Here is a 24,312-nt window from a genome sequence, read left to right as displayed (position 1 = left end):
TAACTTGGCCTTCAAAAATTTTAAAAACCAGAAGCTTTGAAAGTGTATTCTTCTCTCTTCTACCCTCTCCCCGGAGAAGAAAAACTGCGACAATTCAGCATTTCTGAGGAAAAAGCATTTTTCCCAACTGCCATCATTAAGCCTTGCATTTCTAGTCAGTCACGAGTGTTGTATTTTGTTACACGTGTATTTTTAAGATGTCGATCACATTTAATAAAACGTGGGCAAACCCGTGTATTTTCATAGAGCTAGGCTGCCACTACTGCTAGAAAGCTGCACTTAAGAGTCATTGCGTTCTGCGGCTGGGGCCCAGCCCCCAGCTAACCCCCATCATCTCACGGTTAACTAGGGGATAGGACGAGAGGGAATGGCCTGAAGTTGCACCAGGGGAGGTTCAGGTTGGAAACGAGGAGACATTTCTTCTCAGAAAGAGCAGTCAGGCATTGAAACAGGTTGCCCAGGGAGGTGGCGGGGTCACCGTCCCCGGGGGTGTTCAACGCGGTACTTAGGGACATGGCTTAGTGGGTGACACTGGCGGTAGGGGGGGTGGTTGGACCAGATGATCTTGGAGGTCTTTTCCAACCTAAACGATTCTGTGATTCTTCCCGGGGTTGTGACCGCCCGGGGTGTATGGCAGGAACGGGGAAGGCGGCGCAGAGCCCCCGAAACGGCGCCGTGCGGGGCGGCGGCGGCGCCGCCTCATGGCCGCCCGCTGAGGGTTCCCGCCTCACGGCCGCCCCCGCCTCGTGGCCGCCGCAGCACCGCCCCGTCCCGCCCTAGGGCGGCCGCCTCAGCACCACCGCCTCCCGTCGCATCCCCGTGACGTGCCTTTGACGTCCCGGTGCCGGAGCCGGAGCCGGGAGACGCGGCGGGGCCCGGCCCAGGTACGGGCGGGGAGCGGGGGCTGCGGGGCTGCTCTCGGCCAAGCGGCCTGGGGGGGGGGGGGGCGAGGCCCTCAGATGCGCGCCGGGGCCCGTTGTGTTTTTGAAAATACTCGTGGTGTTTATTTTATAGCTCGTGTCCTAAATACGAACTAGGTCGGTGTTCTTTTTCATTTTGTTTCAGTTAAAGCATACTCGCCTGCTTCTTGTCTGTATGTCACAAACGTCTCCATCCCTTCCTGATGTTTTCCAGGTCTTCACATGAAACCAGAGGGCCGGTGTCGGGCTGTAGTTGCTGTAGCCTGGCAGTTGGGATGGAAATGGAGAGCATTACGCAGCTGTTCAATGACTTGTGTGAAGCACACTTGGCAGGTTTGCCGTGGAAGGTGCACCTGGGCAGGCGGAAGATCAGCAAGAGGAGGGCTAAGCAAAATCTGAAAAGGGTTGCATATAATGCCCTCTTCATGAACCTTTTTCAAGATGAGGCTCGTAAGCTGCAATCCAACGTTTCCAGGCTTCCTGTGAAAAACAAAATTTTGATGCTGTCTTTCAACCTGAGAGTTGGTGGGCTAGGTGCTCAGGCAGACAGACTGGAGAGTCTGGTGGAGGAGCTGGAAACAGCGGATTGCTTACCATTTACTGAAGTTAATTCTGTCTTGGACCTCCTCGTACAGCTTGCTGGGACAGGTCCTCCTCAGCTCGTACCACAAAAAAAGGACTATTTTCTAAACAACAAATATGTTGGGAGAAACGTCAAGTATCAGGGTTATGATTATTACGATGTAAGCGTGTTTGAAGCTGATATACAATCTCTAATAACAAGTGAAGAATGTCAGTTCAATGACACGATTCAGAAGACGCTTCAGATAATGGAGGCTGCTCCTGGAACTGGACTCCCTGCCATAGGCTTGTTCTCCCACAGCTATCCTGCTGGTGACAAGTTTGAGAGAGAAACGCGTGTCTCACTCTTCGGCGCTCTTGTCCATAGCCGTACGTATGATATGGACATCAAGTTGGATTTGCCGCCAGTGCCTGACAATGCAGATTTGTCTGGACTTGCAATTAAAGTATGGGATCATTTGTTTTGGACTCAGAGAGTATGCATGCTTTCAGTAGGCCATATTGAAACTGTCTTTTTAAAATACAGGTAGTAATTTCATGTGTGATGGAAACATGACTGTTGGAATTTAAGCTGGAGCATAAAGTCATGTGTCTGTAGGCTATATGGTGTTAAGCCATCAGCTGTATCTGTGCCTTCCCCACCCTAGTAATCTTTTGCTTACATTTTTGCCTGCTTTGTACATTGAACTCCTGTGCATTGTCGCTTTTGTCCATTACTGTTCAGCCTGACTGCTTAAGCATTCCTGTCTGAATGTATGTGCTTATGTGATCTAACTTCTTGTATTTTCTTCTTGGCTTGTTGTATCCTAAACCATTTTTGTCAGTAACTATATTTCATAAAACCTCCAGGGTCCTGCTGTCCTTTTACCTTTTCATTGTGTACAGTTTCTGCTTTATCTTTTTTTTGTCCATTCTATTCATTTTTGCTATTCTATATTCTCATAGAGGTACTAGATAAATACACTTTTTCTCCTTCTTTCTTTTTTTACTGTTCTGGTAAGGTTTTTAGTATTTCTCTTTTTAATCCACGTTTTGTTTGCTCTATCTAATGTATGGATAGCTCTTGCAATTCCCTTAAGTCAAGGTCTTAACTGAAACTCAAATGCAGACACATTAAAAAAGAAATCCCCTGTACACATATGGATGTAAGTCATCACTGAGGGAAGGCAGAAATTTTTTAATGAATGCTGTACTCTTTCCATCAGACTGCAGGGTTTAAGATTTCCTGAAGAACACGCTGTGTTTCTGTGGATGTCATTGTGATCATCTTTTACTAAAACTGGGTACTATGCTGTGCATACAACTGTTGAATTGAGTGGGAGTTGAGGATGTGGCATATAAGTGTTTGAACATTTGCAGATTTTCTGCATGTGAATAAGCATAAGAGAACAAACTATGTTCATTATGTTGAGCAAAATGTGTACAAATTTGAAGAATTAGGGCTTTAATAACCTGCTTAAAAGACATTCTGAGCACTGTTGTTTAATTAATGTTACATATTTTTGAATATCCAAGAGCTCAGGTTCTCAATTTGTAGAACTATAAGCTTACCAAAGGAGTACATTTTAATTTTAACATTAGCAAGCTTGGTATATTATTTTTATGTCGTTGCCATTTTGTATGTAGGTGTTGGTACCTGTAGAAACATAACAAACAAAGGAGTGCTTACAGGAGAAACTTAAAATAGATACAAAGGGGTGGGTGGGCACTGGTTGAGCTATGTTGAGTCTCTTGATCACAAATAGCAAAACGTCATTATTAGCATATATTTCTCCAGTAACATCTTTTCATATACAAAACTTGAACTCTCTCTGGCAGGTTCCTCAAAGCATAGACCAGTCAGAAGATGAGGGATTCCAGTCAGCGTCCAATCTGACTCCGGATTCTCAGTCAGAGCCAAGCATGACTCCAGACATAGACTTGTGGGATGCAGTGCTCACCTACGGACCGAGCAAACGAAGATGTTGGGAAAGAATTGGATAGTACGTGTCTGATGTTATTGGCAAACTTCCTGTGCATCGTATGCAAATGTATGAAAGTGCATTTCATCTTAATTCCAAGTGACCTCAGTATAGGAATTAAATACACAACAGGAAAACTGTATATTTAATGGACAGAATTCAATACATTGCATTGATGATTGAGAGCAAAAAGAGTCATGCAATTTCCACAAACTAGTTCCTAAATTTCAGCTGTTTTATAGGAAGATATATATATATCATCTTTGTCAAAAATGCAGAAGGGCTTACAGGAACGCTTCCTGATGATGTGAAAGGCAGCATTTTTCTAACTTAGCTGACTCTATGTGCTATGCAATTTATTTCATTCTCAAATGATTTCATATTTTCAATTTCTAAAGAGAAATGCTAGTTGTAGAGTGCTAGAAAGATGAACCCCCTATTTCCCAGTATTGTGTTCTTTTGTCTGTAACCAAAAGAAATCATGGTAACTGATGTCCTGGTGGTGGTGTTAGACCTGTAGTTCTTTTGACTGTTGGATAGAAGATGAATCTCCTGAAAGAAAGTTCTAGGTAGTCCTGTTAAAGCTTCCTAGCTTCCCTAAAAAAATAAATAGATACAGCAAACGTCTTTCTTACGTTTCTGATGGACAGTAGTGTGCCTGCTACTTGGAGCAATTTGTTCTGTATGTTTTCTGAAATTTTAAGTAATAGTCTAGTGATGCATCTGTTACAATGCCATGCTGTGTTTTTTCCACTCTGAGCCCAAGAAGCTCATTTCTGTTCCCTGATTTTTTAAAGGCACTATAGCACACTCTGGCTTTGCTCAGAGTAAAAGACAGTTTTTCTTGTTACTGTTTAGATTTTAGAGTCAAGTATAGACCAGATACCTGAAGCTTTCATGTAATAAAAACTATTAGAACTTGGAATTTTTGGAAAAACTGGCAAGAAAATTTGTTGTGGAGAGAATGGTAATCCTCACTGGGATAAAATGTGTTAGTACAAGTCATTACAGTATTCTGAGCATATTGCTCTAATTTTCCTAATAAGGAAACTGCAGCAGGGAAAGCCACAAACAAAACTAGAAATTCTCTGGCAAGGTCTCTGTTTCTGAAATGATGTTCAAATTATCTGCCAGTTTCTTCATTGTTTTGAGTTAAGGCTATGGTTTCATTCACTGCACGCACATTCCTTTGACAATGTAGTATATTACTAGTAACTTTTTCTGTAGTCCACATCACTGGCTGCATAAATTTCTGAAATGCCCTTTTTAATTTATTTATTTATTTATAGGAGATATATTTCTTTCTTCTCATGTAGTCACCTCTTAATGTTTCATTTACTCTGACAGTCCACCTGGTAAAAAAGAAGAACCGTACCTTACTGAGGCTGGGAGAGAAGCTTTTGACAAATTTTACAAACTTCGAGAAGGGGAACTGCAGCTGTTTAGTAACACAGTACTGCAGCTTCCACAACTTGTGCTGATGAAAGAACCTGAGTTGGTTAAAGATGTCCTGAATGTCCTCATTGGTGTGGTATCTGCTACATTTTCACTCAATCAGGTATGGAAGATTTTTAACTGCACTTCTTAGTTGCATCTATTTCTTTTTGTAGGGATTTCCTCTTCAATTCATTTATTTCTTTTGAGATCTTGCAATTGTGGATACTGCTGAAAAGTTGAACGTGACCCAATTGCAATAAGGTCATATTTAGATATTGCAATAATGTTTTATTGCAAAAGGCAGAAAATATTTGTAATTCTCTAAGTGAAAATAGGTTTATGAATTATTGAAAATAGGAGCATAAGCAGTTTTGTAGCTTGGGTTTTCATTAAAGAATGGGGTAAGGAGTCTTATTCGGTATATTTGAAAATATCATTCATGCTCTTAAAATTCTTGCTACAATTTAATATGCTTATCACATTGTCCTAGATACGTACTCTGAGTCACCAGAATATCTAAACTGAAAATGTGTCTGCATACATACATATTTAGTGATGTAAATGTTTGCTATTTTAAATCAGAATACAGCTGGGAAATATTTGAAGCTATTTGTTTTTTATTTCTCCTCGTTTCCTTTTAGGCAGCCCAGACATTTGTGATAAAGGAGGGAGTTTATGTATCTGGAACATCTCCGGAGACAATGCACAACCTACTCTCGGAAGTTGCGGAATATGGAACCTATTACACGCGGCTAAGTCGTTTCTCTCTTCAGCCAGTCCTAGATTCTTCATACAACAAAGGGCTTGTGTTTCAGGTAGCACAATTGTCTTAAATCATCTAGATTTAATGGGCCACTTATTTTAGGTTGAGAAGGTAACTTTGATTTCATGTAAGTCTGGAATTTCTGCTTTCTGCAAAACTCTAAAGCATTTTCAGTACAAGTATTTCTATTTATTCATCCCAGGTCAGGAATGAACAGTGCCATTGTGAAGCCCTGTTAAAATCAGAGCTGTGGGCATTTAGGGTTTGCCTGCACTGAAACAATAGCTAAAAGAGCTTCATTACCTATAATTTGTTTACTCATGTTGTTAAAATCTAAAGGGATATATTTTTTAGACATTTTAGAAACATTTATACATTAAAACATAAATTTAAAATACAATAGCTTTCTTAATGCAGTATGTGTATGTATATATATATTATATATATTATATGTATACTTTGAAACTGAAATAGGGAAACATGATATTCAATGGCTTTAGCTGCTTTTTCTCAGTTCAGAATTAAGTGCACATTTTCCTTGTCAGCCCTCTGTACCTCACGCTGAACTGTATGCACACTGTGATATCAGTTGAATTCATCTATTTCTAAGGTAGGGAATTCATCTAGGATTAGTTATGAAAATGTATGCCTTCTTAATATTTGATTTGCAGTTAAGCTAACAGAAATTGAATTAAAAAATCATATTCAATTCCTAGTTGTGCTAGAAAGAAATTGTAGAGTTTTTTCCATTATCCAGTCTAGGCACGGAAGTAATGAAACAGGTTTCCCCAGGTTCACCATAGAGCTGCTAGAGAATGGGAAGCTCTTCAAAAGGGCAATTCCATGAAGATGAACCAAGAGGCTCTATTGTACTGTGCCTGGGTACAGCACATCTGTGCATTGGATGTAGAAAGAGTAAAGGAGTCATCTGGCTAGTTTGAGTGTCTGAAGTTGTGTGGACTCTTTCTTTTGTATATAAGTCCCTCTCACCTTCACACACAAATTATTTTATTAAAGGTTTGTTTTCCTGCTGATACAATTGATGTGAGATGAAAGTAGACTATTACCAACCTTAACAGTAAGGCTTTGTAAATATTTTCTATTGATACTAGGCTTTCACAAGTGGTCTGAGAAAGTATCTTCAATATTACCGAGCCTGTGTTCTGTCAACGCCTCCTACTTTAAGTCTTCTAACAATCAGCTTTCTCTTCAGAAAATTAGGTCGTCAGTTGAGGTAAGAGAATAACATTAAATATGTAAGCTTTTCGTAGAAGAAAAAGTACGATCTATTCTTTCTTGTATAATGTAAGAGACAATATTAGGCAGTGTAGTTGTATGATATTCAACTATAGCAAGGTTCACATCACTGTGATTTCGAAGACTTCTGATAGAATTTCTTACATATGCTTTGATATTGTTTTTTATAGATACTTAGCTGAACTTTGTGGCATAGGAACAACAACACTGGGGATCAGTGGCGGAGCTGGTGCTTCATTTCCTACGGTAATCATTGATTTGATGTTTTTATGTTTTCTTCTGGTTACAATAATTACAATATTTTTCAATAATAGGTAGGATTTTACATAAAATACTTAGTCTCTACGCTACCAAATATATGGCCTTGGGCCTCTAGTTAGAATGTTGGGGTCTTTTCTCCAGTATTTAAAAAACTTGGAATTTTGTCCTGTATTGTCAATTCCTGAAGTAAATAAAGGACCCAAAATAAGCCTTAGAATGCATTTATTTTCATCCCAAAGGAGATGTTTGTAGAAAATCATGTTAATCCAACTCTATAGTGACTGGAATGAAACACATATGTTTGAAGTGACAGTGAACTAGCTCAGATAAAGTGATGGTAACTGCAGATATCTGAAGTAAGATGAATCCAGACTTCTCTGTCTAGTGAAACGTATCCAAATATACGGATTCATCAATCTTTTGCTGTTAAAGTTGTAGTGGAATTTGTCATATAATTTTATAATATTTGTTCATTTTTTAGGGTGTGAAATTGCTTTCATATCTGTACAAAGAGGCTCTCAACAACTGTAGCAATGAGCATTATCCGGTTCTTCTGTCTTTGTTGAAGACGAGTTGTGAACCATACACAAGGTGCGTCCACACTGTTCTGTGCATAGTTGTGTTTAAGAACAATTTTGAATTGCAATATGGTCACCAACTCTCTAACTGCTAACAACTGCTTTTAACATTTTCAGACAAAATATAAGATATGACTATCTGCTAAATACATACTCAGATCCATTCATTTTCCTGAATGCTTCTTTCCCTCTCTTTTCCAGCTCAGTAACAACATATGGGTTTTGTGTAAAATGCTGAAATTGGCAAATGATGCATTTCTCTTGATGTTTTGCAAACTAGGAAAGCTTATACTTATTTCCACTGTGTTTATGAGATTTTCAGTGAGCACAAAAATAATAATTATAAAAAATATCATTTTTCATTAAGTAGGTATAACTAACAGTAGGAAGTAGAGTTCCTTGGACTGGCACAGATTTGTTAAGCACTGCGCATCAATTTAGAAATAGTTATTTTATATACTTTTGAAGAGACACTACTGATTTTTTTTAAATAGCTATTTACAGGGATTACAGCCATAGTCCATCATCACTTTACGATGATACTTAATAGATGCAGTGATTTTAAAAAGAAAAACAAAATCTTTCAAAACGTTCTAAACTGAAGATTAGAACATGCCCACCCTTGGTTTTTCTTCCTTTAACTTAAATTGTTCTTCAGAGAAATTTAATTTCAGATTTCCTCCATTTAGTAGGAGACCTATTGAAACAGCTCCTGCCCTGCAATTTATACCATAGAGTCAGGTTTCTGAAATACCAAGGGCAGGATGTCATGATATCACCAGGAACCTGAAAAATATGAAATTACATGTACTAATACATAGTTATGTACAGCACTGACTACTAAATTTGTTGCAGATCTTTATCTAAACATTAATCATAGACTATCAGGGCTGCCATGGAAGGAGGCATCCATCCTATGAAGAAAGTATTATCTCACTTATTTATCAGTCTGAAAGAAATTAACTGATAGAAGTTGTTGCCCCAGTAGATAATAGAAACGTCAGTTCTAATACATGAAAAATTCTTAACTTTTTACTTAATACCTTAAAATTGAACTGTGGTTCCTACACTAAAGGTTTCCTCTTTGTTTAACTGACCCAGCTTCTGGAAATGCTGCTAGTGTAGGAACTATTAAGAAAAGAGAAGATTAACTTGAAGGTGCTCTGAACCTTTTTATCTATAGCTTCAGGTAATTGCTTTTTTATTTCTTTAAAAGTTTGGTATTGCACAGAGGAAATAAAAAAAGAAGCAAGAATATTCTAAAATAGGTGTTCTCATTATTGCTCACATATTAAAAATGTCTCTAGGTCCAGAGAAAAAGTGCTTGGTATTGGATCTATTTTATATCCTTTCAGTTCCTTCCCACCACATCTCTTTAAAGTCTGTCCTACTTCTCGCTCTCTCTGTACACTTTTGATGAGACTGAAATGCGTGTCACTGATGTGACTGGAGCTTTTTAATATATACTTAATAAATTTATATACAGGAACAACTAGGGCAATGTTCTTTGATCTTAACTAATTATCAGCGAAATATTCTATATCAAGTTGTTTTCTTTTAAGAAAAATGTACACACACAGTCCTGTATATATCGTTAAATATCAGTGTGACAGCACTTAATTGCTTGTTTTTATCCTGTCTATAGCTTGTGTGCTTAGATGTTTTAAAGAATATACTAATTATTTGGTCGTAATAAAGATGAGAAGGCAAGAGGATTGATTGTCAATATTGTTTAATTATATTTCTTTTAGATTTATCTACGATTGGGTATACAGCGGTGTATTCCGCGACGTTTATGGAGAATTCATGATCCAGGTGAATGAGGATTATCTTTGTTTCAGAGGTATGGTATGCATACAGAACATTTCTAATGTACACAATTTTTGCTGTTAATTAAAATATTAAATATATATTTTTTTTTATATGCAGATAAACATTACTGGACTCACGGTTATGTCTTGATTTCAAAAGAAGTAGAAGATTGTGTCCCAGTATTTCTTAAACATATTGCTAATGATGTATACATATGTGGAAAAACCATAAACTTGCTGAAATTGTGTTGTCCTAGGGTAAGCATTGGTTTAGTTCTTTCCTATTATATTGAAACAATCATGTCTCTTTTTTTGCATTTTTGCTATGTTTTTAGCAAGGTTACTCCTTTATTGGTAACTGGTATTGCATAAGCAAGAGGTTGATTCATGAAAGTCAAGTATTTGTTCTCAAGTATTTGTGATCTGATTACCCACTCTGCTTGCTAACATCTGAACTGCAGAAATACACATTTTTAACAGCATCAGATTTATCATATACAATGCACAGGCTAGATTTCTTGTTTTCCATTGTAAAAGCAGAAGTGATGTAGGATTCCAAGCAAGTGCCTTCCTTTTTTCACTCAAGATACCTTACTTAGTAGGTCTTGACTCAGTTCTGCATAACTCTCATATTTCAGTTCAGTGCATGTGTACCAGTGAAACAACCACAGAGGTGTCTGAAATCTGTTGGCATTCTTTCCCAAGTAAAAAGTGTTCTCTTTCTTTTAAGGTCAGAGCAACCCAGTCTTGTCAGGGCTGGGCAGCTCAGTATCAGAGATCTATCAGTCATAAGCCTAATATCTCAAGTGAGATGCCCCTCTGCTAGTTCTCCTAAATCTGCTCTGATAAACATTCTCAAAGTGTGACTCAGGTGTGCCAATAGTGCTGGGCTCTTTATAAAACTCTCAGTCATTGTTTCTTTATAAATGACAGCTTTGTTGGTCACTAATACTAACACAGTATTTTGATCCATCGTTCCCCCAGGATTTGGGGAACCCAGGTTCAATCGTCTTCCACCTGTGTGAAGAATGCCAGTCATATTTCATCCCTTTCTATAATAACACCCTGAACAGTTGTCTTTTCATTTTGCTTACGCTAACACTGGGCATCCTGTCCTCTGGTCTCTATCAACAGACTGGGGAATCCAGTGCGAGTATGCTTGCACGCTTTTTGTAATGCTTACCAGTCTGTTTTCTTCACTGAGTAAAACTGCATCAGAGATTCAGGGAGGGTAAGGTGGAGCAGAAACAATATGCTACTTAGCTTAGAGAATAGGTACTCTGATGTGCACTGGTGATATTCTTAAGAATCATGTATTGTGCAGAGCTCACTCCTGTAGGTGTTAGTTACATTCCAGACAGTCCCAATTAGGTGGGGATCTGTGGGGACTACAAGTGATATTGTTATTAAATATTATTAGCATGTTTATCTTCTGTGGAAGGTTGTATCAGTATCTTTAAGCATTCTTAAGTTTAAAAGAAAAATTGTAATGTGAGCTTATAATGTAACATTTTACAATTTTAAAAATGTATTTAAAAGTAAATTCCTCTTTATTTTTCAGCATTATATATGTTGGTCAGATATTCCTGTTCCCCGAATTTCAGTTATTTTTTCACTTGAGGAGCTGAAAGAAATAGAGAGAGATTGTGCAGTGTACGTAGGTCGAATGGAAAGAATTGCCCGATACAGTTCCATAAGCAAGGAGGAAAAGGTAAATGAATGAAAAAATAATGACCTTACTGTTGGGATTTCTTTTCTTGAATACTCATTCTTCATTTTATGTTGTAACTTTGAAAGGATTTATATTCATGGTCATAATTTTCTCATTGCCCAATTGCTGTTTGAACTGTTAGTGCAGCAAATAATCTTCTAAGACAACTTATAAAACATGAGGCAGTGTGTTGTTATTTCTCAGCATTTTAATATTTTCAAGGCTTGGATTTCCATCTTGGTTCTTTGCAGCAACAGATTTGCCTTGCTGCTGAAAAGCACTGAAAAGACTCTTAGCTTTGTATTTGTTAAATTAGAATCTAATTAGTATTCAGATAATACTCTTTTTGTAATTTGCACGGCTAATCATTTTGTCAGAAGACTTTTAGTTCCGTCTTTCATATTGCATCAATACATATGTATATTGGATTGATTTGGCTTGATGTAAGGTCTAGAGATTAATAAGCTTTTGATAATAATTTTAACTGATTATATACTTTCATTTTAATTAATTGCTGGATTCATATTTGGGTACTGTAATCATGGATTAATTTTAAAGTGTGCTTCTGTCTCAGTGGTGGTGTATTTTTCAAGTCTCAAATAGAAATGTTTCCACCTGTTGATTTTTTTTTTCAGATTGGTTGATTTATTTTTATTTTTATTTTAGGATTTGCGCATGGAAATCGCCAAACAAGAGTTAATTGTTCATGCTCGAGAAAGTGCTAGCAAAGTACTAAAAGCCATTAATGGTAAGCTGTGATGGAGTTTCATGTGTTCATGTGTCCTAGTGGGTTTGTTAATGTATAATAACAGTATCTTTATTGCAATACAGATCGACAAATATCAGAACGAATGGCTTTGGATGCAAAGAAACGCGAACAGTTTCAGAAGTTGAAGGAGCAATTTGCAAAAGACCAAGAGGTATTTCTAAAGGTTAAGTGAATTTCTTAGACAAATGATTGAAAGGTTATTTTGAATTACAGTATTGAAGTTGAATGGATAGCTCATGAGGTGCAAATACGAACTTTGTGCAGATGCATACATCACAGCTGGTATTAAGAGTGGCTTTTAAAGGTTTTAAATATTTATGCAGCGTCGCCTTGCAATAAAACAAGAGGAGATTGATGATGATTTCAGCTACGCCCGAGAGCTCAGAGAGAGAGAAAGAAGACTGAAAGCTTTAGAAGAGGAACTGGAGAAAAAAGCAAGGTAATTGTATCTTACTATTCTTCCCAAGCTTAGATACTATGAAACCATCATAAAGACCTCAGAAAAAAATACTTTTATTTTGCTATTTATGGCATTAGCAGTTCCCAGACGTTGCTCTACAAGGGTAATGTTTGCAGTTAAAAGATGGATGCAAGGATTTTTTGTGATCTATGAGCAAGTTTATGATTCAGTATAGTTTAGCAGTTCAGGAGTTTGGGACCCACTGATTAATGCCAGTCATGTCCAGTCTGGTTTTTGTTATGAGGCTGAAGAAAAATGTTAGCTACATCTTAGAATTAAAAGCCCACAGCAAAAATGGTCACATGTATGTCTCAGAGCAGACGTAAAAAGCATACAGAGGAGTTTACATTGATAATTAATCATTTCATTTGCTTTTGTTATACATCTAGTCGTATTTCATTTTATACTGCTAGATCCAAAAATATTTACAGAAGTGAGTGACATACGGGCATAGTTATAGGAACACAGATATGCTAAGAATACAGTCCTGTTTTCTCCACTTGTTACTGCTCTGTAAACAAAGCCTCTGTTTTTTACTGTTAAGAAATTAATTCTCAGTTCTGAAGTTCATTAAGGGCTTATTCTTCAGGAGGGAAGAGGAAAATTAGTATGTGGAAATCTGTAACTTAACTTTATTTTTACTTTCATTTAGGCAAGAATTGATTGACCACTATAGCAAACTTTCTGATGATGCAGCTCGTAGAGAACAAAGAGCTTTGTGGAAAATCCAGCGACACAAGTTGGAAACAGCCCGTATTAAGTTTCTATTGGAAGACCAAAAACGCATTGAGGTATTTTCTGAAAAGATTTAAAGAAATGTTCTTTAGAAAATTTAGTACTTGGTACATTGTAAGACTTTTGATTTTGTCATTTTTACTTACAGGAAATGCTTGAAAAACTTCCGGATGGAAACTACAGGAGAAAGTTAGATATTATTCCTTATAAACAGTGCCAGTTGGCTTTAGATAGAAACACCGTTGTGGAAGATCCACATTCACAAGTGAGTTTATTTGCTTACATAAACTTCAGGTAGGTGTTCCAGGTTTCCCTCGGGGAGTTCATTTCATAGTTTGGTTCTGTTCAGTAAACTGAAGGTTTACTACTCACAGCAGGGTGAGTAGTTACCACAGTATTTGTAATACATGTGAAAAATTTAAAATCTTACATGTAATAAAGTGGTACCCTAATAAGTAGCTTGATTATGTGATTAGCCATACAGTGAAATAATCATTTCTCTTTCAGGTGTCATCTGTGAAACCTGTGCATTCTAGTGAGCGAGCTGACAGAAAAGGATCTGAGCCTGGACTGGAATATGTCACTTCTACTGACAAGGCATTGACCGTGCCACAGGTGACAAATAATAATGCTGGTCAGCATTTTCAGCCTAAAGCTGCAGGATCTGAAAGCAATCTCCAAAGTTCAGAGCAAGCATGCAGCCCTCTATACGGTGCTGATTCCTCACCTGAATCCAATGTGAATATAGAAGATTTCTTATCAAAACCACAAGAGGAACAACCCCTTGCCATTAGCGTGCAAGGATCTTTACTAGATGAAGCATTTCGAAATATTAACTCGGATCTCTCTGAGACTTCTCAGTTAAATGAAAATCAGCCTGTCTTGAGCGGGGCACTGGAAGGAGAAGGCAATACACCAGTACGTCAGCAAAATGAGTATGATTTTAACACAGTTCTCAGACCATCTGCTGCTTGGCAGGGACACGTTAGAGTCAAAGAAAATATGTTTGATGTGGAGTATAGAAGGCCTCGGTGGAATATCCACGGACATGCATCTGATGCCAACATCAGAGTGGGAGAATATGTGCCTCAGGTGGACACTTACCAGCCACGTTCAAATCCTTACGGGCATTCTTCCGACTCCCATATAAAAATCAGCAGCTACACTCCTGAAGTTGAGTCTACCCGACCCCGGTGGAATATTCATGGGCATGTTTCTGAAGCTCATATTAAAATTGGGGAATATGCTTCAGAGGTAGAGCTCTCAAGACCTAGGTGGAGCATTCACGGACATGCTTCGGAAGCCAATATTAAGATTGGCGAGTATGTGTCAAATGTAGCTCCCGCAAGGCCTCGGTGGAACATACACGGCCATGCATCTGATGCCAATATTAAGATCGGTGAAAACATGTCAGAGGTTGTCTCAGCCAGACCTCGTTGGAACATCCATGGGCATGCCTCACAGTCACACATCAAGATTGGAGAACTGGTTTCAGATACAGAGCCTTCGAAATCTCGTTGGAGCCCGTTTGGTCATGCATCCCAGTCAAGTATCCAAATAGGGAAGTGGGCTCCATCTACAGAAGATGATCCAATACCTCATCGTAAAACCATCTCTGGCCCCTCATCTGACTCAACAGTTCAGATGCTTCTGTACAACGAAGAATTATCTCCTGCTGAAGGGAGTAGAAAGGAAGGAAAAACATCACAAGCTAAGGAAAAGATTTCACCACAGTCACAGTCATCTGACAGTGGTCCAGTCTTTCCTGATGCTAATACTGAAGATGACAAAAAAGAATGTACACCAGAAGAGAAACAAGAAGGTAAAATAAAATTACGTTTATTCAGTCAACATTTAAGAGGTCTTAAAAGTCACAGTAAATGTTTATGTACAAAATGCATATTTATATCTTAATTCCTTGTGTATGTTTCTAGATGCTATTAGAATTCGGAGGCAAGAATTTAACTTAGTCTTGTCTCCTACATAAAAGAAACAGAGAAATAAAAATAATTTTTAAAAAGGGCCCGAAATTTTGTGAAACAGGACCTCGTGATCCTTGGTAGAGAAAATGCACAAAGCTGCCTGGGTTGGACTGTGGGGAGGGGCTGTTACTGGGGTGGCTGTTTCTATGATAGTCTATGTCCATTAGAGAAATTTTGAACAACTTTGGGAGCAGATCTGAAGTATGAGCTAAGTCCTATGAGCAGGTCTGAGTAATTATTGTCTTTATTTGTAATTACAGTAATTGCAGATGGGGTCTACAAGGACCCTTCTCCAGATTCCTCACAGAGTGTACAGGTAAGAAACAAACTAGTGCAGAAGACTTCCTCTTCACACAAAGGATTAAGTGGTCTGGTAGTTAAGGTAGTAGGTCAGTCTTAATTTATTAAGCATCGTAATACTGTATGGGGTTTGCACGTCAAAAAAGTATAGGCAAGTAAGCTCTCTTCTTTTCAAATGGAACTAGTCAATTACGAACACATGAAGTGTGAACAGACAAAACCAGCAGCTCTCCTAAGAGTAATTTTTCCATTATTTTTTTCTTTTAGGCAGAAGAACCTGAAAAAGCAGTTCCACAGGATACTGGGCCTCAAGAAACTGTACTTTCTGAACCTCGTGCTCCCGAAACTAAGGAGGAGGAAGAGGAAGATACATGGAAGAAAGAACAAGCTTATTTGAAAGCCTTATCGGATCAGTATTGTATTGAAAAATACCAAGATAGTTATGATTTGATGTGTGAGTAAAACTTGTGGAATAGTAGATCAAGAGAAAGACGTAGTAAACTTGAGCAAGAAAGCTGAGTGCCAGAAAAAAATAGCTGAATTTCCAGTAAATTACCAACATTATGAACTGCAGCAGCTAAACAATTTGTTTCTAGGCACAAAGATGAGAAATACGTGTTGACACGTTATGTTTTTCTAATGTAGAGGGGTTTGTGGAGATTAATAGAAACAGATCATCACATCGCTTTAGTGTAACAACTTACAATGTCTGTATGTATTTTAATTTAGCAGAACTACCAGTTTCCCATCTCCTGCATCATGTGATACCAAGATCATACACTTTTCCTGTGGACCCTATGGTACAGTCAGCAACAGATGAAACGGCTGTTCAGCTGAGTGAGCTCCTGTCCCTGCCAGTGCTGATGAAGCGTTCTATCACTGCTCCACTTGTCTCTCAGTGAGTACTAGTTAGAAATAGGGAATCCGTACTACACCCATTAATTCTTCACACTTCCTGAAGTATTCTTCATTAGTGCTTTTTTGAGACTAGAGTTGCACACAGATGTGTTTTCCTAAATTTTCTCTTTGCTCCCAGAAGTGGTCCAGTGGATGTCCATTAGTGGCTAAAAAGTTCAGGTTTATATTATAAATAGTAACATAAACATATATTTTTGTGTAAATTAAAAAATTGAAGGTCTATTTTGACATACAAAGGCTTAGAGGGAAGAGTTTGCTCTCAGACTGCAGAATTTTGCAGAAGTGTATTTGACACCACTGGTTCCCTTGTTCTTTTAAACGGGTGTATTTTTAATGTATTATTATATTTGTGTATTATGTTGATAGGTGAAGGATGAGGAAAAAAAAAGAAAAATGCTTGATTATGCAAAAGCTCATGCATATTGAGCAGGATATATTTTATGGCTCTATGGGAACTCCATTGTCCTCAAGGCTGTTTTGAAATAATAGAAGTTGTTCTTGTTGCTGTTGGTATATATAGGGAAACCACTTATGTGTTAGACCATCTTATAAATCTATCTAATGGTATATTTCTAATGGTATATTAGTTCTATAGAGAAAGGTCTAATTCACCAGCTTAGTTTTGAACATCCATATTGGCTACAAGAGGTACGTGTATACAGATGAATTTTTTCAGTCAAGCAGAGTACATTAAGCCTGAGCTGTGTCCTGGCAGAATTAACCTGTCCCTGGTAAGCAAATTACATTATTTAAAGTTCAAACGCAGTTTTCTGAAGTGCTAGCTTTTAATTCCGGCATATTCTGGGTGAAGCTTTTTGAGCATAAGCTTTGTCTCGTTCTCTTTTGCCGATGTGAATGTCATCCTGTCGTGGGTATCAAAGCACTGGAGCATTAACCTGAAGTAGCCACAGCTGAATGTTAACAGTAAGAAGGAGTTCCTTGTAAAAATAATACCTTTTCTGTGTCTTCATTCTTAGTGTTTCTCTTGTGAACAAAGCAATAGTTGATTACTACTTTGTGGAACTGAACGTAGAGAAGCATTTTGAAGCACTGAGACATTTTTTATTAATGGAAGACGGGGAGTTTGCTCAGTCGCTCAGCGACCTGTTGTTCGAGAAGGTATCTGCTGTGTCTTCTTAACCTTTGGTTTTTTTGATTGTCTATTTTAGCTTGACTCCTCTGGATTCATTTGGATGGAAATAAGAGAATGGTGTGAATTAGAACCCTAGCTTGTCCCTGTTAAGCTCATAAGGACTGAGGCAAAAGGTCTTTGCTCAGATCCTAAGGAAGAGAGTAATGTTTCCGATTCTCCAGCAATTTTGGCACACTGAGAGTAATAATTTCTAACTTTGACAGATTAACACTTATGGAAGGAAATTTCACTCTTTCCTGTGAGAGCTGCTGCATTATTGCTCTGCCTACTCCCATCTGCCGGAGGCAAAGCTGGAAAAGCCTGTTGCAACTTGCTTGAGATCCAGTGCAAAGGCCTGTGTTGTAAAATGCCAACTCTTGCCCCAGACATCCTATAGAGCAGAGGGGAGGACATCTGAAGAGAGTGCTGGGCTCTCTGTTGAGGCTGAATTCTTGTGACTTAACCCTGTGTTCAGGGGGAGGCAGCAAGGCAGGAGGGATGGCTGGGGTTAATTTATCCGGTTGCCAGTAGAGATAGATGCCTGTATCCCAGGGTATGTACACATATCCTTTTCCCAACTAGGGAAAGCACTCTGGGGTTTAGACTCTGAATAGCTTGATTGGTGTACCTCTGAGGCTGCTGAGTCGGTGAGATGGGCAGACTGGAGTCAGAGGGGCAACGCCAGTCCTCTCCCTGGCCTGCTGCCCCACTGAAGCCTGAAGGCTGCATTCCCTGCAGCAGGAATGCTTCGCAGTTCCCAAACCACAGCACACCGCAGTCCAGCATGTCAAAAAGAAATCGGTGCAGGTATGGGATTACCTTGATGCTGTGGACAATAAATAGTTCAGAAGTTTCTTCAATAAGCTGCTTGTGCATCCCTACTGCAGACGTAGAACCTTCTAGTCAGAATGGTGGGGCAAGGAGGGCAGTCACCACTTCACCATTCTGCTTTAATTCACCTGTGTCCAACAGCCAGCATTAATACTGTCTAATTAGGATTTCTTCTTCCCATAGCTTGGATCAGGGCAAACACCTGGTGAACTGCTGAATCCACTGGTTCTTAATTCTATCCTGAATAAAGCATTACAGTACAGTCTTCATGGTGACACCCAGCTTGCTTCCAATCTTTCTTTTGCCCTCAAGTACCTTCCTGAAGTGTTCAAGCCTAACGCGCCCGATGCTCTGAGCTGCTTAGAGCTCAGGTACAAGGTAAGAAAATGTGTAGAAAGTAGTAGTACTGCAGTGATACGTGGTTCTTAGGTACTGTGGTTGAGTATGTTCTTAATAATGGAATACCTTTAAGAATGGAGTCAAAAATTGTGTAATTGGAATTACAGGATTTACCTGTCCTGGCCATTGCATTACATTGTTAAAATACATGTATTAATTTGTATGTCTCCGAAGTACTTGCATCTGAAATATTCTAATAATTTCTAGCACAAAAATGCAGTCTGATCAGCACTCGGTTATTTCTTTTAGGTTGACTGGCCTCTGAATATTGTCATAACGGAGAGCTGCATGAATAAATACAACAAGATCTTCTCCTTTTTGCTCCAGTTGAAGCACATGGTGTGGACTCTCAAGGATGTTTGGTTTCACCTAAAACGCACTGGTAAGTATAACAAGTGCTGTTTAAAATGCTTTTAGCACTCTGTGCTAGACAATTGATGATAAACATGATTTAAAGCAGTCATGTCAAGCTTCAGAAGTCACAGTTTAATAAAGAAACTTCCTTGGCATTTTAAACAGGCTCCACTAATAGAAATGTTGATTCCTTTAAAAATCTTGAGCTTAGACAGTCTCAGTGGGTCCTGATGATAATATATTTCTGTTTTTATTTTCAGCTCTAGTGAGTCGCGCATCAAATTCTGTTCAGTTTCGACAACTCCAGCTGTATAAACACGAAATGCAGCATTTTGTGAAAGTTATTCAAGGTTACATTGCTAATCAGATTCTTCACGTTACGTGGTGTGAATTTGGAAACAAACTGTCTTCTGTTGGCAACTTGGAAGAAATTCACAGAACACATGCTGAATACCTCAACAAAGCAATCTTCAGGCAAGCAAGCACGCTTATTTTTACTTCAAATATTTAAGTAAATGGAGCTGCCAGTCTACCCATCTGTTTGGCCTAGCGTATGTGTGCAAAACTGGCTTCTACCTGACTACAAAGACTACTAAGTCTTTATAGAAGTAGTCTTCATACATGAAACTGCCTAGAGTAGAAGCCTTCTTATGAAGGGAAATAAACATCGTGGCACATAACAAGATCCAAACATTGATGCTTTTCCTCAGCTACCCATCCTTAGTCCCCCAGACTCCTTGGAGCTGTCTCCAGCTCCTGTTCACCCTGTCGCTGTAAGCCTCAAGTCCACCCATGTTGGACAGCTCTAATCTGAAGACGAAAGGCATTCTTGCCACAATTCTGTTTTTTCTCACCCCCATCTTTATCATAGCCTCTGTAGATGAATGCTATTTCCCTTCTGCATGGGCAGTGGGCACAAGTAATCCTGGCTCAAGGACTGTAAAATGCTTCCTCTGTACATTTAATAAGCCTTTAATGCATGTGCAGTGCCCAGGACTAGACCGTGAAGGAACAAATGTGACTTGATGCCTCTGTCCAGATTCATAAGCAGTGTGAGACCTCTGTCTTTTAGGAATCTTCAGCTGTTAGCCCTTTGGTTACTGTACATGAGGAAGGAGGGTGGTGGGAGTTGGAAGAGAGCAGCTAGAGCTTATTTGGTTTCTTCTTAAAGTATATACACCAGAATGATAGTGGGGAGGCAAAGGAAAAAGATGGTAGAGAACAGAAATTATAGACAAGAAAAGAAACCTGTGTCCTTTCATATATATATTTTTTAATTTTAATAAGAAAAACTTACCTAAAGTTGCTGTTGGGATACCAGGTGATGGGATGAGAAGGGATTATAGTTTAAAGAAACTGACAGCATACATTTTCAAATATCAGAAGAGATGATATTTACATCTCTTTTGCAAATGTGCAAGTCATTCTACAAGTCAGGTACAAAAGTGCAAGTACCAGTGCCTTGGAAGAGCAAGCAAACTATGTTAGGTTTAGGCCCTTTTTAAAATCACTGTTACAGTTGGCTGCAGACTTGTGGGTTTATTGTTTTTTAAAGCAACTAAAGAGGAAATGTAAAGGATTGTCACCCCCCCCCCCCTTTTTTTTTTAATTCCTGTGACCAGTAAATGATGTCAACTGCATTTTACATTGTTTTTGTCCTGTTAGAGGTCTGTTGACTGAGAAGGCTGCCCCTGTGATGAACATTATACATAGCATCTTCAGCCTCATTTTGAAGTTCCGCAGCCAACTGATCTCTCAGTCGTGGAGCTTTGATGCTGGGAAGCAAATGGCTGTTCATCCCAACTTTGGTTTGATGCAGCAGTCATACAATACCTTCAAGTATTATTCCCACTTCTTATTCAAAGGTAAGAAATTGCATAACTTCTGGGACAAAGATAAAAGAAAGCAGTCAACTGAAAAAAATGTTATAAAGAGCTTTTGGAAGTATAGTGCATATAGTAGGAACATGTGTGTACTTACTGTGTGTTAGAAAATGTAGTTCCCAAATGAAATCTGTGTTAACTGCAAAGGTCTGCATATCCATCAATTAAAATGTTCACACAAGGAGTCTAACAGATATCCCCAAACTGCCCATAAATCTTTTCTAATTTGCAAAATAAAGATTTAGTACTTAGCTCTCTATATACATGCTTACATTTCTCTTTTCTCTGGAATTGACTTCTGGGACTTTATTATTGGCAGCAATGAGAGATAGTTGTAAGTAAAATTACTTCTAAGCTTTATCTGTCTGCATCACCTGAATATTATTGTTGTTATGAGATCTGAAAATTCTGACTCCCATGTTAGACTAAGGCTCACAGAGCCTCCTGGCAGTATTTGAAGCTTATATCCAATGCTCCAGGCAAGTATTTTTCAACAGCACACGTCATTTGCCAAATGCTTTGTCCTTTACCATGACAAAATTTCTTCTTGCTGTCAGCTTAGACTATAATATGAAGAAATGTGTCTTTCCTTTCCATTTCTCTTTCAGGCCTTGCTTATGTTTTTAGTAGATGTTACTTTTCCTTCCCCTGAGTACAAAGGTAGTTCACGAGGTTTGGTTTCTTTTAGAAACCCCTTAATTCCTGGAGGAAGTAGAATGTTTCCTTATTCTATTTTCTAGAATATTTTCTAGTCAGATTATATTCTTCAGGAAATGAGCTGCCCTTCTTATTCTTTAAGGGTGTCCAAAAATGGTGTCCAAGGACCAAAAACAGATATTTCAGGATGAGTTAGAATGGCTGCTTCCAAATTCAACAGGAAGTCAGAACACCTCTGGGAGCCACCTAAGCCCATACTACGAGATCTATGGTTGCTTCATGGACAGAGATTAATAAACCATTCTGTAAGGAAATCTGCCGAGTGACCCAGTTCTTTACACCCTCTTTAGCACTACAAAACAAATGTGTGCTTGTTCATCTACACTTGTTCTTTCAATCACTGTGTATTGTAGAGTACTCTCTTTCACAATGCATCGATCCAGTATCCATTGAAAGCCAATACAAAGTAGTCTGGACTTCAATGGCTTTGGTGCAGGCCCTAACTTCTAACTGTACACCTTCCCTTCTTCCTTGCATGCTGCTGCTGCTTGCTGATGCCCTTTATGTTAGTGCATGGGATGTTTATGAGCTCAGGAAGTTCCAGTTGCCTTCTTTGCTTCATTACTAAGGATGTTTAGAGCAGTCAGTTCGTTTATTCATAGAGCTTGAGCGATTTGTCCTGGGAATTTGTTGGATAGCCTCTCTCACAGTGGACTTTGCCTAAGAAAACCTCAGCAGAACGTCTCTCCCGGAGTTCACCACAGGACCTAAACATGCTTCCTGGTCAGCTGATACTATGATAAGAACATAGCATCTTGTAAAAGCAGCTCGGAGAAAGCATATTCTTTATTGGAATAATACAGTTTCACTTAAAACCGACGTGTAATCTTCTTCTTGCATCTTACTTGATTTTTTTATAATTCCAGAAAGAAATACTGGACCTTTCTTATTCAAAATTACACGTTTGTATCCGTTGTCCTCAGATTTCAACAGTAGGCTGTTGGTTTTTGTTTGTTTGTTTGTTTTCCTTAAACAAAAATGCAGAGATACTGACTGACATTAAAATATTAATCTTCTTTGAAGCTTATTTTTTTGTTTTTCTTCCAGTGGTAACAAAGCTTGTAAATAGAGGATACCAGCCACATTTGGAGGACTTTCTACTGCGAATCAACTTTAATAACTACTACAAAGATAACTAAGACCTTCAGAGTAAGGATCACTGATAGCATGGTAAAGCCAAAACAGAAAACCTATATGCTTATAATGTATAGAAGCTTATGTAAATGCCATGCAAGAGGCATTTTTCTCCAGTGAAATAACCCATCATCTAATAGCTTGAAGAACATCAGCACCACATGCAGAGAACACTGTCTTACAATTCGTAACACCTTCCACTTGCTTGATCTACTGAGAATTGATGTTGTCATTATTGCAAAGAGAAGATGAGTGCCAAGTCTTAACAGGGGAGAGAGTGCAAAACTGTACATCTGTGAATGTGTAAATGTTGTATTTTCAGTGGTGTTATTTCCTCCAATGTAAATATATGTATGTGAAATAAAATATACTTTCTACATTTTTTTAGACCAGTATGAGGTACAACCGTTCAGACAACCGATTTGCTGTGTTTTATTTTCACATGGATCTTACTTCTCAGTCTAAAGATGATAATTAGTGTCCTGATGGCTGGTAGTTACAGTGGAAGAAGGGGCCTTGATAAAACGCATTGAGATCTGCTCGCTAGGAGCTTGCTATTTGACTATTCAAGTACTTGGCAATTGGTGGATCACTCATGCCCAACTTCCTTTCCTTATTTCTGATTTAAGCTACACATTTTACTTTGCACTGATTATATAAAAGAGCTAGAACAGAAATTGAGCATCACTAAAGTGAAACAAAACTCCAACTGCTGCTTCCAACTGCAGGATCACGTTTCACTTTGTTAATAACTTTTCTGCTCCTTGTTTTGTTTCTATTTTTCCTTTTAACATTGTCAAAAGCGACGACTGAACTCTTGACTTCATGGTATGAAAGTGGAGTGGAGAGGCAGTCTACCTTGAATTTTTCAGATTTGAAATATGTTGATTTTGAGATTATGAGGTCACAATTGCTTAAAACGTAGCTATATTCATCAGAACCTCAGTTTCTGATTTGTGGTCACTTAAAGGTACAGACACAGCCAACATATCAGTACTATGAAATATTGAATATGATTTTTTTTCCTATATATATACAGTTTTGCATATTTTTTTCTTTCTGAAATATAAACTAAGCATTAGAGTCAGAATGCATCAACTGTATAGCTGACCTGAGGGTTTTGCTCCTGCTCTGGTACCAAAGTCAGGATCAAAGATCAAGTAACACATGGTTGTAACACATCTTCTATTCTGTTTCTCTACCTGTGCTTTATTTTACTCATTTCCTTCTGCTCTGCAGAGTCAGAGAATGGTTTGGGTTGGGAGGTACCTTAAAGATCATCTAATGCCAACCCCTCGGCATGAGCAGGGACATTTCCCACCAGACCAGGTTGCTCCAAGCCCCATCCAACCTGGCCTTGAGCACCTCCAGGGATGGGGCATCCACAGCTTCTCTGGGCAACCTGTTCCAGTGCCTC

The 24,312-nt window shown here is 38.6% G+C and overlaps 1 protein-coding gene across 1 annotated transcript; it reads left to right on the top strand.

Annotated features, from left to right (window-relative positions):
• Nucleotides 1–768: 768 nt before the first annotated feature.
• Nucleotides 769–23,309, top strand: TUBGCP6 (tubulin gamma complex associated protein 6). The gene is made up of 26 exons (XM_035338242.1): nt 769–884; nt 1,135–1,948; nt 3,321–3,484; nt 4,811–5,021; nt 5,542–5,715; nt 6,776–6,897; nt 7,091–7,166; nt 7,663–7,772; nt 9,511–9,602; nt 9,689–9,828; nt 11,132–11,281; nt 11,948–12,029; nt 12,113–12,201; nt 12,374–12,489; nt 13,163–13,301; nt 13,394–13,510; nt 13,753–15,067; nt 15,488–15,543; nt 15,795–15,981; nt 16,257–16,425; nt 17,423–17,564; nt 18,592–18,786; nt 19,057–19,189; nt 19,422–19,635; nt 20,827–21,026; nt 22,809–23,309. The coding sequence occupies exons 2-26, from the start codon at nt 1,196–1,198 to the stop codon at nt 22,898–22,900; spliced, it is 5,238 nt and encodes a 1,745-aa protein (XP_035194133.1). The 5' UTR covers nt 769–884; nt 1,135–1,195; the 3' UTR covers nt 22,901–23,309.
• Nucleotides 23,310–24,312: the final 1,003 nt, after the last annotated feature.

The sequence above is a fragment of the Oxyura jamaicensis genome, chromosome 1, assembly GCF_011077185.1.
Source record: "Oxyura jamaicensis isolate SHBP4307 breed ruddy duck chromosome 1, BPBGC_Ojam_1.0, whole genome shotgun sequence".
Taxonomy (NCBI): Eukaryota; Metazoa; Chordata; class Aves; order Anseriformes; family Anatidae; genus Oxyura; species Oxyura jamaicensis.
The sequence above is the reverse complement of the archived record's forward strand: the minus strand, read 5'-3'. Positions and strand labels throughout refer to the sequence as shown.